We start from the raw sequence: 19,580 nt of genomic DNA on the forward strand, positions 1-19,580 counted from the left end.
GCAGCAGCAGCGGCCTTGCCAGGATGGCGCAAGTCCCCGGCCGGGAGAAGGAGGAGCAGGAGGACCAGGAGCAGGAGCAGGGGGACGAGGAGGAGGAGGAGGAAGAGAAAGCCCATGCCGCCGAAACGGTGAGCCTACACTCTGGGGACTCTGGCCCTGGGGAGCCTGGACTACAACTCCCAGAATCCCCTTCAAGTCACACTCTCTCAGCCTCAGAGGGCGGCGAGCCCCAAGGAAACCCCAAGAGAGGCACACAACAACCATTTTGTATGTATTGCACGAAAGTCACACTCTCTCAGCCCCAGAAAAACACGCTCTAATATATTTGGCATCTAGCTATATATGTTGATACACATTGTATATATATATATGTATATATATGTGTGTGTATGAGTGTATAGATAGATAGATAGATATGGTATATATATTTGGTTCATCTATCTCTATATATGTATATCTAGATAGACTTGAGAGGACCCTTGGGTTTCCATGGCCGAGTGGGGATTCGAACCCTGGCCTCCAGAGTCTCAGTCCAGCCATCGAAACCGCTATAGCAAGCTAGCTCTGGACTGAGATCAGTCTTGGAATGAAAGAGCAGTCGATCCAAGGAGTGACACAACATTCAATGGTAGACCTCACTGGCCCAAGTGGTAGCCATGGTGACCTGGGCTCCATGGCCTTATTTCAAGGGAGGCCCCGATCCACAAAGGACAGGTCTTGCCAGAGGGCTTTCATCACAATAGCAGAGCCAAGGCCTCCTGGTCCAGGTGCATTTGTGGTTCCCAGGGGCAACCGGGGCAAGCAGGGCTTAAAGCTGCTGGGGTGACCTTCCCATCCTTTCCCAGTCACCATGATTCATAACTATGTTTGCAGAGAGAGCTTGCGGCACCTTTGAGGCTCACTGAAAGAAAGGACTTGGCAGCAGGAGCTTTCCTAGACTCAAGTGCATCTGAGGAAGTAGACTTCGGTCTTGGGAAGCTCATGCTGCCAATACTACAAGATCTCTCTCTAGATACCGATTCTGCAGACTAACACAGCTATATCTTTGAATTCTACCTACAGTGGGCCCTTGTTATCCGCTGGGATTTGGGTCCAGGATCCCCGGTGGATACCAAAATCCATGGGTGTTCAAGTCCCATTACCTACAGTGGCCTGGCAAAATGGTGTCCCTTATATAAAATGGCAAAAACAAGGCCTGATATTTGGGATTTATCCTTTTTTTAATATTTCCAAGCCATGGATGCTTGAATCCATGGATGAGGAGGGCCAACTGTATATAGTTCTGTGTGTGCAGTGTCCATGCTTTGCTAAAACTGTGCTCTTCTGGATGTTGTTGAACTCACTCCTATCGTCTCCATTCAGCTTGGCTGCTGATGACAAAACATAGCACTGGGCCCTTAGTGTCTGCTGGGGTTTGGTTCCAGGTTCCCCCATGGATACCAACATGCATGGATACTCAAGCCCCATTAACCGCAATGGTGTAGTATAATGGTGTCTCTTCTATAAAATGGCAAAATCAAAGTTTGCGTTTTGGAATTCACATGTATTTTAATATTTTCAAGCCGTGGATGGTTGAATCCGTGGATACAGAGGGCTGACTCTCGTCCATCAACATCAGGATCACCAACATCTCTCTGGGTCTGCATTGAACCATAGGACCGCAGGAACGCACCAGTCTCCTTCTCTCCGTCCGTGCCGTTTCAAACCTTGGGTCCTCCACATTTCTCTTTGCGTTGGCCATGGATGGAAACATGGCTGCGCTACTTCCATTTTGGGGGTGAAGAGGACAGTCTCAAATTACAGTGGATTTCAGGGGAGCCCAATGCAAGACTGGAACGAACTTTCCTTCAAGCTATTCCACTACTCCATCCTGCATTCCCTGTAAAATTGTCTATGAAACTGCTCCTCAAAACTGCTATCTCCTGTTTATCAGAGACGAGAAGACACTTGCAGCCCAGACCTAGGCTTTTTTATTCAGAAGTGAAAACCATTTGAGGGGAGAAGGCTTTCTCTCAGGTCAGATTGCAGCCTTAGAGAATTGATTTTTGAGCGCATCTGAATTCTTAAATATACTGTTTAAACCAGGTTGCAGCTGCACTTCTAAGCTACTTGTGATGTGCATTTAGTGTCCTTTGCATTAAGGCATTTGGGATCTGGTCTGAAAATTTTCCATCCCTGCCTATTGAAATCTGCATCTCTTGCATTCGCCTCTTCCCCAGCAATGGGAGGCAGTATATCTGTTGGAGTCTTGCTGTTAGAAACTCATGCTTTTGCCGCACGCTTCTGCAAATATTTGTCCCTTTTCCTTAAAACTATAGTTCTGCCCGCTTCACAGTCTGACCGCTGGCGCAGCAAGACAAATGGGAAGAGGAGATACAGACCGAGATCAGATGCCTCCGATGGATAACGAAAACAATCTGCCAATATGCTCCGAAGAATGTGACTTCAGGAAATTAAAAAGATGGCCGACGGGGCGTACGTGGCACATGCCCGCCTGCGGTGAGGCATCAGAACACTGATCTCTTATCGCTTTGTGGCACTTCTTTCCTACTATCCAACTGAGAAGCCATTCTCTTTCCCCTCTCTGCCTTTTTGCAGAGAGCGAGATCTAGATCTAACAAGACTGGACTGTACAAAGGACAATGAAGGCTGCAACGGAAATGAACCACCGGCCCCTTCCTTCAAGGGTGACCTCTTTGCAATTAAAAATATATATTCATCCACACACCACTTTTTTAAAAGGAAATTAAAATCCTTCTTCCTTACTGATATGAGAAAAGAACTGTCACACTCTCTGAGGAACACCTTTCGAAATGCATTTCCATGCCTCTTCTGGTTGTTTCTGCCAAAGCAGGTTTTGCTTTGCAGCTTCAAGTGACTGAAGAGAAAGCAGACTTTCAGTTTTCGCCATTTCGTAAGAAGAAGAACTGGGGCTTGCATCTGATAATATGTTTAGAAATTAGAGTGTGTTTGGCCAAGGCTTCCAGTCACAGCAAGCCACAATCTCCTCTCTCAAGAGTTATCTGAGACCACTGACTTCTTTCACCAGAATGATTGTTTTCTTCCATTACAGCTGCTGTAGTTCAAAACTCTTTACTTTACATGTAGATGATGACTATGTAAGTGGTTTTGGAAAACTAGGATGAGTTTCTGGGGTACAGGAACATTAGTCCATTACCCGTCGCTGCAGCTTTCAGACTTCAGTGGTCTCCAATCTCAGGCAGGTTAAAAGTCAAATCAGTTTTGGGGCTGGACAATTGAGGGTTGGCTACAACTCTCGCCAGCTGTAGTTAGTATAACCAGTAGTAAGGGATTGTGGGAGCTGCAGTCCAAAAGCATTTGAAGGGTCACAGTCGCCCACCCCTAAATTAATGGCCCTCACATTCAGAGGCAAGAGGTTCACTGGAACAACAGTTGCCACTCAGTCACAGTAGAAAATACCAATGCAATGGTGATCTGAAGCAGATCTATGGCAGTCTCATATGCAAGGATTCCATGAAAGTATTATGTTATAGTAATTGCTTTTTCAGACAGTGTGGTATAGTGCTTTCATCCTTGGATTACAACTCTGGAGATCAGGGTTCAGTTCCCTGCTCAGCCATGGAAACCCGCTGGGGTGATCTCGGGGAGTCACACTTTCTCAGCCCCTTTATCTTTTTTTAAGTGTATCTTTTAAATTGTTTTAGTATTTGTGACTAGTTTAATTATATTTTAATGTGTTCACCTTGTGTATTGCACTTAGTTTTAATTGTAAAACACCTTGAGTCTTAATTTTAGAGAAACAAAGGTTGTGGTGGTGGTGGTGATGATGATGATGATGATGATGATATCTCCATATTTATTCCCCAGGAAGAGGACATTCTTTCTGCACTGATCTGTGACTTTCTTACAGAAGTGGTGAGTTGGACCAGGAGTGTGATGGTTCTTCCACAGAATTACAATAGGCTCCGGTTTTTAGTTTATTTGGGATGAAATATTCAGCTTTTGGGTAATGATCTGTCCTGGCAATCTTGGAAATGTATTAAGCCTAGGTCATCCTGACTAGCTATCAGGATCTTCACCTACTACTCAAAAATTACTGTAATGGAACTGTTGTTTTCTGCCTGGAAAAGTGTGTGCTTATTTGCAAATTCATGCATAACTACAAAAAGATTCTCTTTTTATTTCAGAAACTGAGGAAGAAAACATCTTACAAGTCACCTAGATCACCAAGTTAGTATGACCAAATCTTTTAACATGAAACCAATAGCCTCCCTGCAGTGAGGAGTATGGATCTTTACAGCATTCGCCGATATGGGATGGGTTCCTATGCAAAGGGCAGAAGAGGGCGAACTTGCTGGAAAGAGAGGATGGAATTCCTTTTCTCAAAGAGCTTTGAGATTAGCAGCTGTTGAAGAATGAGTAGCGTTCCAGCTGGCCAGTTATAACACTAGTTGCTTTTTGCTGCCTAAAGATTTCAGCCTTCCCTGTGTTAGGCAGTGGTCAGAAACATTATGCACATTTCGAAACAGGCACATAATTGACCAGTTTTCTCCCTATTCCCAAGTCAGTCGTGATTCTTAAGATAAAGAGCCCATGATTCATGTCTCATGACTTTACAGAAATGGGATGCTAGAAGCTTCCTTGTTGGCTTTTAAACTTGTAGTCCTGAATTTGTTGTTTTGTTTTTCTTGCCTTAGAGTCTCCATACACCTCTGCTACATGTTTCCTTTCCAAAGGGGCTGGGTTTCTGAGATCCTTTAAAGGCACAGAGAACAAAAATTTTGGCAACTCCTTGGTCAAGTCATCCAGGCAGCTGTGGCGTGGATCTCCCAAACAAGGTACGCGTATGTGAAAGCAATTCCCCTTTCAACAAGTTGCTTCTTGCATTATCTTGACAATGTGGGCCCTGGTGCCATGCTTCCCCACTTGCTGTGAGGATATGTTTGAACCTCTGGGCTATTAGGTGTATGCGTGTAGGACCTTCATACAAGCACTACCCTTGCTGTCAGTGACACTGGGCTGGAGCAGAGCTGTGGAGTGTGTTCCCCTCAGTGATCCTGGGTTTCTCATTTGGCTGAGTTCTTTTGAAATCTGGAAAAAGCCTTGCTACATCTTCTCCTGTTGCACCTAGTATTTCTTTCACTTTCACATCAGCCCTCCAGATGTTGATGAACAGCTCCTCTCATTGTGCCTTGCCATTGGCCAGGCCAACTACAGCTGATGGGAATTGGGATTTCAACAACATCTGGAAGGCCACAAATCCTTCAGACCTGACTTATCTCTCCCCCTGTGAAGATCATGTAAGAAAGAATTGTCCTCTGTGGTCAACAATGTGCTAAAATATGCTTTGCTAAGGAACTCTGTTAGTACAACCTCTTATATGAAGAGTTAGCGTATTTGTAATGATATTGAATGTTTCACTATTAGAATTCAGAGACCTGGCCATATTAGTCTGGAATATCAGTGTGGAAATGGATCTTGTATCATCTTTTGAGACTAACTGTGCGAAAGAAATTGTAGTGTAAGCTTTCATAAGCCTGGTCCATTTCCTCAGATGTTTTGCTGCTGTTATAGAATCGAGGGAAGGCTGCAGTCACAGACTCTGTTCTCCAACTCTTCTGGCATGTGTGGCCTTGTATGGATGAAAAGATCAGACCAAAGACCTGTTAGATTTAGCATTCTGGTAGCTATCCAGAGACCTCTCTGGGACATCAGTCAGCAGGAAGACATGGGCTCAGTAGTGTCCTTCCAGTTTTTCTTTGCAGCAGCTTGTATTGAAAGGCATACTGTCTTGGATGCTGGAGGTAATATATAGTGGCAGTTGATAACTTTGGGTATTGTATCAGCAGCAGGAGAAAAGTCATGCTTCAGAATGATGGGGAAAGGAGAGAAGGAGCCATTCCTATGGCTTGCTCCTAGTTGCAAAACGATATGCACAGCCTTGATAGTATCCTGTTGGTGCCTCCAAGAAATGCCCTAATTCAAATGAGAGTATTCCTACTGCATGGGGATCAGTTGATTTGTGCCGAGATAATTGTTTCTCATACTTCAGTGATTTATTACTTCTGCAACAATACTGCTACCATGCCAGGCCTTAGCAGCCCATTCTTAAACTCACTGGGGTACACTGCTTTTCTCCTGGCTGTCCAGTACTTCAAGCCCCATAGACTTCTCTCATCATTTCTGCATTCCCTTTCACTAGGTACCAGGATGGTCAAGGGAAAACCAGACTTTGACATAGGCGACACACTCTCCACTCTCCCTGGCAGCACTCCAGAATATCTGAAGGAAGCCTTCGGCATGCGGAAGCCGAAGCACGCACGCTCCTCCGTCAGCGGTGAGTTCAGTATAGAAGGAATGGCTGCCCACAGATGAGAAATTAAAAAGGTAGAATGTGAATCAATAAAGCAGAAAACCGTTTTCATGAAGCCGTTGGCTGCCACTGTTTTGTCATCAAGCCTCCTACAAAAAAACAGGGGGACCCTCTCTGGATATAATAATCTCCAGTCTAGAGCCTCAGGGATGCTTTTGCTTTGGCACAGTGGATAGAAACTGGACTGTGACCCAGAAAACCTGCTGTAAATGGCCTTAGGCCAACCATGTATCTTAGCCTCAGCACTCTCTTTGCTTAAACACTGTTTTTTCCAGTAGGTCCCGGTTACCTACTGGATCACCATCTGCCATATAGTCTGCCCTGTATGCTCAGGTCCTCTGGGCAACGTTTACTTCGTTCAGCCAGAACTAGGTTGGTAACTGTTAGCCAGAGGACTTTTTCGTCAGCTGTGGAATGACTTGCTGGAAGAGATTTGTCAGCTGGATATGCTGTGTGAGTTTAAAGCAGCATTAAACACGAATCTCTTCTGGCAGGCCTAACCAAATGGTTTTTAAATTATGAATTTTAAAGGATGTATTCATTATTTTAACATGTGTTGGTTTCATATACCATCTTAGCTGGTGTGTTACGTGTCTAATTTGTTGTTTTCCACCCCTTGATCCATAGGAAAAGACAGGTAAGGAATAAATGTTAGTGTTACTATTGTCATTGTTGTTATTTCTACCAGGATGGTTGTAAGGATTAATGAGATCACCTCTGCAGTGTTTTGCACATTTGCCCAGCATTGTGTATGTATTTGCTAAGTATAACTGTTATAATTTTCTGTGGTGGTTGTACTTCATTCCTCCCAGGAGGAAGAAATGCACAATGTCTCCAGGCGCACCTGCACTTCTTAGTTGTATGATCAAAATCCCTGCGAAAGTCAATTTTAAAATCTAATTGTGAGGCTTGAGTTGTGTGATTTGACACTTTTGCTCTTTGCTTGTACTTAGTAACATCTACGTGTTGCCTTTAAAATATGCTTTTCAGGCCCATATTAAGGAATTTTCTGGCATTTTTGTAGCTTAAGTATATAGTTTCTTTAAAAAGGAGAACTAAAAGTAACTCTCCAGTAAGAAGTTGAGATATATAAATAAAATAGTTATAGATGTGTTCCAAGTGCTGATTGCAACATTTGCAGTGATAGTGTGTAATGTTAGCCTCTAAAAAGGTACCAATTCCCTGCCTTGTTATCGTTGGGGAGCTGAAGTCTCTGAATGTCACTTAATATTTCTTTTCTTTTTCCTGCAGGCTATATCCCTGGAACACCAGACTACAAAGAAAAGGAAGATATGTATGATGAGATTATTGAATTAAAGAAGGTATGGATATGTATTTACATGTCTGCATATCTATGTATCTTGTAGTACCTGGGGTTTGTTGTTGTTGTTGTTTTGACTCTCAGTTGTCATTGGGGGAAAATAGTTCATTCTTCTGATTGACAATGTGGCAGGGATAGCTATGCTTAGGAACCACAAATGCCATGAGCCGGATTTCCAGGAGGGGGGAGTAGCTAAGCATCTGTAACCTGCATGGCTTTGCTCATCTCCTTGACATCACATCCCAGTCTTCTCCTCTCCTCCTGTCCTTTCCCGTGTGCCCTGCGCCATCGTACTCTTTGCCCAGAATTCTGCTAACTTGCAATTTTGTGTGGCTTCTAATTTTTCTATTCCCATCATGGTGTGTTGGATGGGAACAAGGCTAATGGGACTAGAGAAAGATAAGAATATATTTGTCTAACTCTTCCCCTTAATGCCCTTTTCCAGTCCTTGATGCCTGGGGTCTAGTTGTTTTCTTCAGCTTTGAAAAAAAGAACATTGTTGATTTTTGCATACCAGAAGGCTACAAGGAGAAGTTTATAAAGAACCAGAAACATTTCTCTTTCTCCCCCTTCTTCACTGTAGACCATACAAGCCCAGAAATCTGAAGCAGATCGGATGAAAACAAAGCTTCGACGACTGGAGGAGGAAAACAACCGAAAGGACAAACAGATTGAGCAGCTGCTGGATCCCTCCAGGGTAAGTCATGTGCTCCTTGGTCAGTCGGATGGTTAGGCAGCAAGGTCTGGATCTGGTCGCCCTGCTCTTACCTTTTCTTATAAGACTGAGAAGCACTTATAGGTTTGCCTTCTGAACACTTTGGCAGGGGCTTTGCTGAGACTTGCATTTCAGATAGGAAATAGTTGTTATGCTGTTCTGGTAGCCTCTTTATTTGCACAATGGTAAAATATTTCATCTTGTTCTGTTTTCTTTCAGGTCTCCGAGTTTGGATGGCTACGCCCAGAGATGAGGAGCGAAATTAGTTTGGTAACTGCTCCTCTTAATGCCTTCTTTCTCTCTGTTCATGCCTTCTTTCTGTCTCAGTTTGTTTATTTGGTTGAGGACCCACCTTTCTCCCAAAATGGTTCTTAACAAAATGAACTAACTGAAGTGCAGATAAAAAGGCAAGAAGTTGTAATGTTAAAAAACACTTTTTAAAATATACTTATAATATTAAAACAGTTGCATTAAAAACTGTTTAAAAGCCCAGCCTTAAAGTGCAGCATCCATCTTTTAAAAGCCCATTCATCAGCAACCAGTCAAGTACCCAAATCTTCCTGGAGGTCTTTGCTTGGTGGCAGAAGGATGATGGGGAGAAGACCAACCTAGCTTCCCTGCCGCAACCTGGGAGTAGCTACAAGGCTTGTTGAATACACTACACTTGAGGAAAAACCATATAGTCAAATGTGAAGGAGAGCATTAGTGAACTTACTAACAAAATGCCAGATTTATATGTTTATCTGTCCCGTGTTAAGAATTTCCATCTTATACCAGTTGGTGGCCAGCACAGTCGAGGGGCAATTGCTGGGTAATAATTGTGAACGTGTGCTGTTCAAGACAACTCACGTTTCAGGAAAGATCCTGTGTTCTTTCCTCTTGATAGGTCAATGGGTTGAAGCAAAGAATTCTCAGACTGGAACAGCAATGCAAGGAAAAAGACAACGCTATCAAGTATGTTGAACTTTCTTTATTAAAATATTTTTACTTTCCTTTTTAATCTTTGTGGAGGCTTGAGGCTGCTCACAAAATAACCAGACACAGAAGCAGATTAAAAACGTAGAATTCATGATTTCAAACCATAGAGCAAAATTTGGAAGTGAGCCACCAAACCAGGAACAGGCCTTTGTAAGAGGACCAGTTATTACACAGTCTAAGAGCATGCCTTAGCTGAAGAGCGGAGTATAAGTAAATGATGATGATGATGATGATGATGATGATGATGAAATAACAGCACCTTAGTTTGGTTTCTAAAGGTAGAGAGGGAGGGATGTTCTGGGACAAAACGTTTCACAGAATGAGAAGACCTTGCTTACCCACTCACAATGCCTTGATTACTGGCTGAAGATGGAACAGGGCTTCAGATGAACTTCTGAACATAACAATGAGTCCATGGATGGTCCTGATGATATCCAGATCCCAAATGTTGTGTGATACTTGCATTGAGGGTTTTATTGTCCTGTGTAGCAGAAATAGATGAGATAAGTTTGCTGAAATAGGGCCAAGACAATCAAGTGAAGTTGCAAGTAGTATGAGAACATCCCTTTACAGTTTATGACCCAGGATGACTGGTGATGGCATGCCATCTGTGCAACCTGGCAGTGGGTTCAAGTAAATCCAGAACAAGCCAAGACAACAGAATAGGGAGATGAAAGGCCAATTGGCAATGCTATGTGTCTCCAGACAAATGTTTGCTATAGCTATTGGAACAACTATTAATATTTATTACTTTGGTGCTATTTTTATGACCATCAGGTAGAAAGGGGTTACATGTTGGCTTCAGTGTTAACAAACATTTGTGGTTAATTTCTGACTCTTTGTTTCTGCTGTTCCTTCCTCCTTTGTGTGTGTGTTTGTGTGAAAAAGCAAACTCCAGACAGATGCAAAGAACACTAATGTAGAAGAAATGAGACTCTCCCTGGACACTTATTATGATGAGGTATGTCTTGGTTAATCAATTGCGTTTGGGAAAGCTGTTAACACAACTTAGAAAAAAAGAAATAGATCAATAGACCAAGAATCATTTACTTTTGCTTTCTTCAGCTCACTTGGCTGTGCTACATATTTTAATTTATTTAATTTATACCCCATCCTTTCTTCTGACAAGGGACTCAGAATAGTTTCCAAATATTTTAAAACAAAGTCCATCTAGAGTCACATTTGCAAAAAGTTAAAAGCAATTAGATGGAGAATTCTGTTTTTAAAAGTACATAGGTCCTTTTTCACTCCTCCAGTGCAGATTTGTATATTTATTGGGCAGCTTCTTTTTGCGCTTGATCCTTGCTGCATGAATGCTAACATGCCTTGTCCATTGCAGATCCAGAGACTCCACACCCTGCTAGCAAAATCAAAGGCGGAGCAGAGAAAGTACGTTTATTTCTTTGGGGCTGTATGCATGTGTTTAATTTTTTTCTGTGTAATTTCTATACTTCACTAATGGCTGTGGAGTCAGAGAATGTCAAAAGCTTTTAAAACATCTCATCCATCAGTCGTTGTTTGGGGTCTCTTTCTTGGGTTTTATATAACTTTACATCACTCCATGTCTATATTATTTCCATTTCCAGTTTTCAGTGCAGCTGGCAGTATTTACCTCTAAGATATTTTACCCATTAGAGTTTTAGATTTCTATCCATATAGGATGAAAGCTGTACCTGTTAAAGCAATGGCTTGTTAAAGGCTACATTGCCCAATCTAAAACCTAGGCCTGTTACAGACTGCCAAAATAAAGCTGCTTCGGGTCTCTTTGGCGGTATGCTGTTTAAATGATGCATGCATCCTAAGAATCCAGAAGCTGCACCAAAGCTGCCCTCCAGTGCTTAGGAATGGAGTGTGGCTTTGGCGCAACCTCTGGACTCTTAGGACCATGCATCATTTAAATAGCATACCTCCAAAGAGACCCGAAGCAGCTTTATTTTGGCAGTCTGTAACAGGCCCTAGTAAAGTTGAAACAATTGAGTGAAAGGTAATTAAGGCTGTCAACTTAACACTCACTTATGTAGAAAATACCTATACAGAAATCAATAGGATTTACTTTGAAGATTGTGGTGAAGTTCCACGCAAGTTAGCACCTTCCCTGATCCTATAAGCCTTATTGATTTTACCGTGTAATATTTCCAAAGAAGTGAAAATAAGCTTAAGTGGAAGCACTTCAGACTTTAGACTTAAATCCAACTACTTTGTGTCCCTTGGATGATCAATGGCATGTTCTTCCATAGTAAGGAAATGTATTTTGTAGCAGACTCAAGTTTGAAAACAGCCCCTCTTAGCCAATGAAGCAAAATTTCAACATACAGCCTTTAATTTTTAAAAACCCTACTTCATCATGTTTCCAAAGAAGGATCCCTTTAGAGTCCCTTTAGATGAAGTGTGGCCTTTCAGCTACATACAGTTTCCCCAAAACGGTTTTTGAAACCCTCTGTGGAGGTATATGTGTATAAAGGTGGGAATACTACTGTGTGCTAACAGGTACTAGAATGTCCCAGTTGTTGAATCAGGGTTGGGGTGCAGGTTCACATCCTTTTACATCTAGATTCTAACCATGTTGAAGATGTCAGAGGGTGTGACAATATGTTTTAAAGGGAACATTTCTGTAAACATGCAATGGAAACAGCATTATTCCATCAACCTTTTTTCATCAATCTAATTCCATTGTGGACAAAAGGATTAGGTGACAGTTATCAGAACTGGGCTGTGTGTCATCAAGTGGCTGAAAGTTAGTCCACACCTCACATTTCGGGCACATTTTTGGTCCAGCCAAATTGCAATTGGTGTCGCCTAAAACACTTCGCCAGATTTAGATGGACTAGTTGCTGTCTATACATGGCCCTTGAACACTTGTGCTGTGTCTTTCCTGTGTAAAACACACACGATTTATATTTTTGTATCTGGGGATGTTCATGCTTCCAAGGAAGAGCTAATGTGGTCCTCCAGCCTCCCACAGTTGACCATTCCTTCTCTAGTCACCAGTTCAACCATTCTGTCAAAAAATAAGTTGTGCTATTTGCTACCGAATATCATTGTGCTGTATTTCAGAAGAAAGAACTGGCAAAACCCTGTGAAATTCATGGGGTTGCCTTAAATCAGCAAGCGACTTGAAGGCACAAACACACAAAGGGTGTTATGAATGGCATTCTGTCCCTGAAACCCAGGGAACTGCTGCCCATTTGAGCAGATAGGACTGGGCTAGAAGGGGAAATAATGTGACCTGGTTTACGCCGGTGGCGTCTTTTACGAATTTTGTAAATTAAGCCAAACCAAAATCACAGTCTTTGGAAAGATCGCCTTAATGCACTGACATCAAAATGGCTGATTTGCAAATTATTGGATGAATCAAGAGAGAAATCCAGTTTCAAAAGTAAAATAAGCAGCTTTAAAAAGTCCTTGGTTAATTGATGTATTTCTCTGGTATGACCTTTTGGGATATCCAAATGGGAGTGACAAATTCTAGTGGGACTTCCTATTCCTAGAAGACTCTCTAACTCTAAAAGTTGCCCAGCTACTATAGACACCAGGTGAAAGATTCAAAGGAAGAAGCAAATGGTGGAAGTTCTGATGGAGGAAGAAAGAGAGAGAGGTCTGTGCAGTCAGATGATGTCTGGAGAATTGTGGAGCTCAAGGTAGTTTGGAGGAAATGTAGAATAAGGTAACATAATTTAGTTTCTTGAATGCCTCTTAATACAAGCAATAGCCAAATGTGTATAAGGGTGGGGATACTAAACTAGGCATCTGAATGGTGAGGCTCCTGCTAGAACCACAGGAACCGTTGAAGTTGTGATCCTATATGTGCTGTAATTCTAAACATAAGTCCAGGAATGCTTGCAGATGAGTATACTAATCTGTTCCTACGTGCCAGATGTGAATAACACATTTATCAGCAGTTTGTGCTTTGGGGCCATTCTGTGCATTTCTGTTTCCATGCTTTTCTGGAATAAAAGGATTACGTACCACTATTATTATTGGTGGTTGGTGTTGTTACATCACCAGTGCACATAGTGCTCTGCAAATTACAAGGCAACAGGCCTCTGCCCCAGGAATTTATGATCTAAAAGGACACAGATTCCATGCCAGATAATCCACATCCAAGTAGAAAACGTTTGTCTGGGAATTGCTTTGTGTTCTACAGGAGGAGAGTGTCCAATGAGCAAACTGATCTGACTACTTCCAAGTTCCTTCCATGTAGTCCCTGTTTTTTCTGTTACGTCATTTATTAGGGTGCTGGTATCCCCTTCAACACTAAATATCCCCTCTGCATACTATGAAACTGGCCCAAAATGAAACCAGCATTTGAGGGGCAAGAGAGAAGTCACTAGTACTTTTGTCCCAAGTTCTGAATCCATGCAGAGTATCATATTCTTTAATTCATGACATTCTACCACTCTCAAGGAGCTGACGGTGTTATTAAAGACATTTCTAGCTTGCTTTCCTCCTTTGAAGGATTTGCTATTGTGCAAGGTGTTATTCTATACTGTCCTTGTAATACCACTATAGAGAGCTCTAGCTGGCCAGGATCACAATGCTAGTAGAGATTCCAATCCAAGATTCTACCCGCTACATCTCTCTGGCTCTCAGTTCTATTCCATAGTAAAAATACCCATGCCGCTTGTCCAAGTTTTGGACGGCTTGTTGATCATGTGGCCATTTAGATGCATCTTCCATTGCATTTTCAGTTACGGCTGTTGACGATGTTTTCCAAATTTCTTTGTAGATCCTCTCCTGAGAGTTCGCAGCAGAAGGTGCTCAACACCACAATCCTGCAGTTCTCCAGGAGCATCAAGGAGCTGCAAGATGAGAATTGGAAACTGAAAGCAGATCTGGACCACATGTTGCACGGCTCCCCTGCCCTCAGTAAAGCCAAAAGTAAGTTCTGTTGGAAGACCAGGTTTGGTTTTATTGTGTGGGAAGAGGAATGAGTTGCAATGTGTAATTTGTTTAAAATATGACTTTAAAAAAACATAAGTTCACAGTGTCAAAGAGTTTTCCCAGGAAATTAGCTGTATTTGAGCACTTCTCCACAAGTCAAGAGGGGGAAATGTTTTTTTAATTTATTACATGCCTAGTTTGTTGCATATTTACTTCCATGGGAATTTAGGACAGCTTTCTTGTTCAAACACTTTAATCGAATATATTTTATGTTCTATCAGTCTAAGTAGCCCACTGATTTGTGTGTTGATGATGAAATGATTTTTGCTACCATTACATTACAATTATTTTGTTATTACTAATTCGTATACATTTGCCATTTATGAAGGAGTCAAGAGTTGGTCAGAATTAAAAATAGAGGAGTTGAAAGTTTGGCATACCATCTCCACGGACCTTTGAGAAACACTACTTTTAGTTTAACTATATGGTCTTTACCCTTTTGTAAATGTTTCTGACTTGTCTCACCTGAGTTACACAGTCGGTGGCAGCTCAGTTGGATACCAAAACACCTCAAGATAATCTGCTATTCCCAACTTTTATAAATAGCATAAAAGATTCTTGCAACTCGGAGCTTTCTTTCCAGGGTTTGGTGTTTCTTGCAACCTACTTTGAGTCTGAAAACATTATTAACTTTTCTCAGATTACACTGAATGGAGCAGACAGAGGCTGGTTCGACGAATTTCAAAACTGGAGAAAGTGAGTAATGGAAACTACATAGCCGTCTTAGAACAGGTGGAACAGAAATTAAGTGGCTGTTTTATTCTACAGCCTGGGATATGGTCTCTGGTATATTCTCTTTTATTTTTTAAGTTTACCTTATTAAGTTGCAAGAATTCCTGATTTCAGAATCTGTTTGAAGGTCAACAATTTGCTAGTAATTATCGCCAGTTTAATGTTTTGTGGCTACAGATGATTTCTGCAGATGAGCATTTTCACACTAGAACAAAGTTTCTTGTGCCCCCCACATCAACAGGAATACATAGAAAAAGGCTCTGAGTGACTATTGCTCATCCTCCCCTTTCAATTTTCAGAAAATGGATGAGCTTCAGAATGACAGGCGGCAGCTTTCGCAAGCCAGCACCTCACCTGTGCTCACTCCATCAGCTTCTGGACACCTGGATCTGTCCATTGCTAAGGAATCTGATTCCCCCGAGGACTTGGAGCATCTACATGAGATAGTAAAGAAACTGGAAGCACAAAAAGATGTCCTTCAGGATCAGTTGACGCTTAAAGAGTTAAGTCTCTAGGCGTTGTTTGATGCAATGCCACATTTCTGTTGGAATCTTGGAAGATATAGTGAAAGAAAACATCTGAAAATCTTCTTGACCCCTATCCCAAGTTTACACGCACTCTCTTTTGCCTGTTCTTCTGGTTAAAATAAAGGAGAGAGATAGATACCAGTCCTAATTCATATCTTGGAGAAACTGCTCTACTTATAGCAAATGCCTGCAAAAGCCAGATTTTCCTGCCAAGCATGTAAACTTTTACACTTTGCCATTGGGTTATTGTTATCCAAAATGATTGTGCTAAGTTGTTGAAATGCCTGACTCAAAGAGCAGGAGAACAAGTGTGGCAGAATTTGAAGATCTGGGCCTTGGTGGAAGCAGTGTATTACTTTGAAAGCAGTTAAGGAGAACAAGATGATTCTTTTGCCAAACACCTGAAGAAATCTTGCAGCCCCAAGAGGCTGTCTTTCATGACTTAACGGGTGTGCAGCAGGTCCTCACTGATGTTCTTCGCAATCTAAATAGCTGTGCCCTGGCCAGAATCCCATTAAGACACCGTTGAGCATGTTGGGATATGCCCCCCCCCCCCCGTATCATGCTGTGGTGTCCCCCCAAAAATGGCACAAGCATACATTTGCTTGTGTCCCCCGCCTTGTAAAGGTGGTGATGTGGATGAGTGCATGCTGCACAGGTCTGTGGAATAGAAAATTCACCGCAAATAAATTGATTTTGTGCCTCTGCAGGGAAGAAATACGGAAGCTGACAGAGAAGGTGAGAGAACTGGAGGAAAACCAAGAAATAAATTGTAGAGAGACTGGGACTGATGCCACAGAATCTCCTGACCAGGTTTAAAAAAATGACATTTTGATATATTTGGTAAAGTGCGTCTTGTAATATTGACTAACTCTAGCTTCTCTTGAAGCCCTCTGTTTGGGCTGCTTGGAGTTTAGATATTGTCTGGCTGTGGCATTTAATAGTTTCTTAGATTGCTTGTCTCTTTAAAGCCTTCCTCCAGCCAAGTATTGAATTTTACATTTACGGTGTGTGAAAGAGAGTGCCTTCCACACTCTCACTGTAGATCGCTGGAGAAGAATGATGTATAACCTCATAACAATTAAAGTTGGATTCATAGGAATGTATATCCAAAGGGATCAGTGGAGACAGAACACATCATCTCCAGTGACTTGGCTGGGAGATTTCTGCCCTCGCTTGCTCCCATATTGATATGTTAGCGGCAGAAAGCTCCATGTTGTTGAAGTGTGTCTCTCTTTCCCCTTTCCCTGCCCTCTGCATTTAATCTTATCTGTTGGATCTTTGTCCAAAACTGCTCTGTTTTCCCTCTCCTTCCATTCTTCCGGATTTCTGCCCATCTATTCATGTTTCCCCCCATATTCATTTAATGGGCCAAGAGGAATTTCAGCCCAGTTGCCAACAGTCACACTCAGCATCCATGCCACAGTTAAGGGGATTGAACTTTGTGTTTTCACCTTCTGGCTCTGTGGAGTGTCACGGGGAAGAACAGGCGGCTCGAGTCATCCAAAGGCAATGGAAGGCCTATAGAACCAAGGCAAAGTGGTTTTGGTGCTGTGCATGGAGACACATTTGGAATGGAAGAGCACAGTGTGTGGGGCTTGCTTACAGTCTCCTGTTTACATCTTGGAAAGAAGAAGCAAGTTAGCCCTACTGCTATTTTGAAAACCTGGTGATGCTAATTTATGTATATTAAAGAATCCAGTTGGTTACCTGATTTACCATGGCACCTTTTAAAACAATTAAAAGGTTTTTAAAAACGAGTCTCACAAATGTCAATAAAGCTCACAGGTAAAAGTTGCAGGCATATAGCCAATAGGCATTTTATGTCATTGCTGCTGAGCGAAGTCAGAAATCTGGGCAGTTTTAATATCCTGCACCAAGGAATGCAGACTTCCAGTACCAGGACAAGTTGCTTGAATAAGATGAGGCCATCATTTGCCAAAGCCCATTCGGTAGTAGCTGAGATCCAAGGCATTGGTGTGGCCTCACCAATGTAATGTTGGCTGATAGAATTTAATTGCATTTGACAAGTTTGATCGTGTGTAAATTCCTAAATTAAATTTTACTATGGGCTCTGCACACTGGTAGGTTTTGCTTATCGCTCTTCACCAGGTCCGTCTTTTAAATCACAGATCTGGGGTTCGGCTTTTCCTCTTGATTGGCAGGAGAGCATTTATGGCACAGGGAAAATAGTCCTTTATTGAAATCCCCCTTTCTCCCCTTGGGCTGTGCATTAATTTGTAGCTGTCATCTTTCAAGGGAGAACGTCCATTGATTTCATTTCTCTCTGTGTTTCTTTGTGTTAGGTGGCCGTTGTGCTCCAGGCAGCATTCAGGGGACATTTAGCTCGGCAGAAACTATTATCATGTTATGCGCAAGGTCAAAACACTCACAGCATAGCTAGGACAGGAAACAAGGTAACTATTGGGGCAAGTAGGGTGATAGTCACAGTATACCTTGTTATTTTCCCCATGATATGTAGGCAGTTTGTAAGGCAGAGGAAGCAGCAATCCTGGTTTTAATACTGGCTTTTATATCATGTCCCTTACTTTGCTCCTTTATTTAATAATAAACAGCCCAAGCATAGAATTAGTTAAAATAAAAGGAGAGGAAATTGAGTTTTAAATAAGGGATTAGAAAGTTAAAATAAAAGGAGAGGAAATTGAGTTTTAAATAAGGGATTAGACAGATTCTATCAATACCTATTTGTGATGCTGACTACATATCACCTCGACTATCCGAAGCCTCTGTATACGAATTGAAGGAGGGTTCTCTTGGAGAATAGGAAGGTGCTTCTGAGCTCAAGCCTGGCTTGACAGCTTCCCAGTAACCTCTAGTTGGCCACCATTGGGACAAAACATGTTCCCAAGTAGGCCTTTGGCCTGATTCAGCTACGTTTTTCTTACAGTTTCCTAGATCTCTGCTCTCCCAATCATACCTTGGCAAAATAACTTCTTGAACTACAACTGGCCACATTGACTGGGAGTTTCTGGAAGTCTTATTGTGTGCCTCCAAGTTGTTTCTGACTTATGGCAACCCTAAAGTGACATACCAGTTACGCATTTTCAGGAACCCTCAACTAGGGTTTGATGGCCTGTGCTCTGCTATAGCCTTGCCGCAACTGATATGGAATCTAGACTCCTTTTGAGAATGGATGTTTAAATATCATTTAGCAAATAACATAAAGCCCTGATCACCTTTCTACTGGCAACTACAGGAATCTAGTGATGTCCTCAAAGGACTACAATTCAAAAGCAAGTGGTAGTTTCTTACTGCTGATAAAGAATGTCTAATAACAAGAAGGGTGGAGAAAATATCTAAATCACAGATGCTGCCAAAGAGTGGATTGAAGTCCCAACATTTGCTTTTCTGGTGACTTTCCTAGGTCCCAGATTTATCATGTCGGTCCAGCGCATCACAAATAACTGCTGATTGCAGCGCAGAAGAGGAGGCTGTGAGGCTGATCCAGTCAGTTTTCCGGGCTCACATCACACGGATGCAACCAAAAGGAAGGTGAGAGTCAGTATTTTTCTTTTCTTTTTGTACGATTCAGGTTTTGCTGAATTCAGGTTTTGCTGAGTATTTTAACTGTAATCTTTGGCCTTTAGTGTTAACGCTGGGTCAGGGAGAAAACTGTTGACACAGGCAAGAAACCACATGCTAACCTTGAGTCTCAGAAGATAGCCAACCCTATCTACACAGGCAAGGAATTCCAGGCTATTTCAGCATAGATAAACTTCTTTCCAGCTATACTGGATTGTTTACAGATAGCTCAGTTTGCATACAGAAATGTGAACACAGCTCCTTAGAAGGAGCTGTAGGCAAGTGGTAAGAAAGCAATCCCAGGTTGAGTTTCTGATGTTCCGTCTGACACAGCCAAGTGTTTCTGTGGTGCCTGTTTGCGTCACAGTCTCCTCCGATATCTGGCTGGGAGAGGTCTGATGCCCTGCAAGATATGCAGGGTAATGCTCTATTCATGAGGAATATCTGGTTTTTCAAACACTGTAGTGC

At 42.1% G+C, this 19,580-nt stretch overlaps 1 protein-coding gene and 1 long non-coding RNA gene across 3 annotated transcripts in view; one reads left to right on the forward strand and one right to left on the reverse strand.

The window, feature by feature from the left end:
• Window positions 1–19,580, forward strand: part of IQCE (IQ motif containing E) — a 25,839-nt gene continuing 6,259 nt past the window's right edge. Inside the window, exons 1-18 of one of the 2 annotated variants that reach the window (XM_089540119.1) lie at window positions 1–128; window positions 3,850–3,897; window positions 4,170–4,212; window positions 4,680–4,820; window positions 6,185–6,319; window positions 7,607–7,677; window positions 8,260–8,373; window positions 8,611–8,661; window positions 9,278–9,345; window positions 10,258–10,330; window positions 10,709–10,758; window positions 12,887–13,033; window positions 14,096–14,247; window positions 14,951–15,006; window positions 15,342–15,544; window positions 16,280–16,382; window positions 17,876–17,986; window positions 18,955–19,082. In XM_089540119.1, the coding sequence (XP_089396245.1) occupies window positions 24–128; window positions 3,850–3,897; window positions 4,170–4,212; window positions 4,680–4,820; window positions 6,185–6,319; window positions 7,607–7,677; window positions 8,260–8,373; window positions 8,611–8,661; window positions 9,278–9,345; window positions 10,258–10,330; window positions 10,709–10,758; window positions 12,887–13,033; window positions 14,096–14,247; window positions 14,951–15,006; window positions 15,342–15,544; window positions 16,280–16,382; window positions 17,876–17,986; window positions 18,955–19,082 (1,799 nt within the window). In that variant the 5' untranslated portion in view covers window positions 1–23. The remainder of the gene's footprint in view (window positions 129–3,849; window positions 3,898–4,169; window positions 4,213–4,679; window positions 4,821–6,184; window positions 6,320–7,606; window positions 7,678–8,259; window positions 8,374–8,610; window positions 8,662–9,277; window positions 9,346–10,257; window positions 10,331–10,708; window positions 10,759–12,886; window positions 13,034–14,095; window positions 14,248–14,950; window positions 15,007–15,341; window positions 15,545–16,279; window positions 16,383–17,875; window positions 17,987–18,954; window positions 19,083–19,580) is intronic. The other variant, XM_089540120.1, reaches the window with a different exon arrangement.
• LOC149306472 (uncharacterized) overlaps window positions 9,403–19,580 on the reverse strand; it is a 25,046-nt gene continuing 14,868 nt past the window's right edge. The window contains exon 4 of the long non-coding RNA XR_016282470.1: window positions 9,403–9,850. This is a non-coding gene — a long non-coding RNA (uncharacterized LOC149306472). The remainder of the gene's footprint in view (window positions 9,851–19,580) is intronic.

The sequence above is a fragment of the Sceloporus occidentalis genome, unplaced genomic scaffold, assembly GCF_023333645.1.
Source record: "Sceloporus occidentalis isolate IW3139 unplaced genomic scaffold, rSceOcc1.0.p SCAF_10, whole genome shotgun sequence".
Taxonomy (NCBI): domain Eukaryota; kingdom Metazoa; phylum Chordata; class Lepidosauria; order Squamata; family Phrynosomatidae; genus Sceloporus; species Sceloporus occidentalis.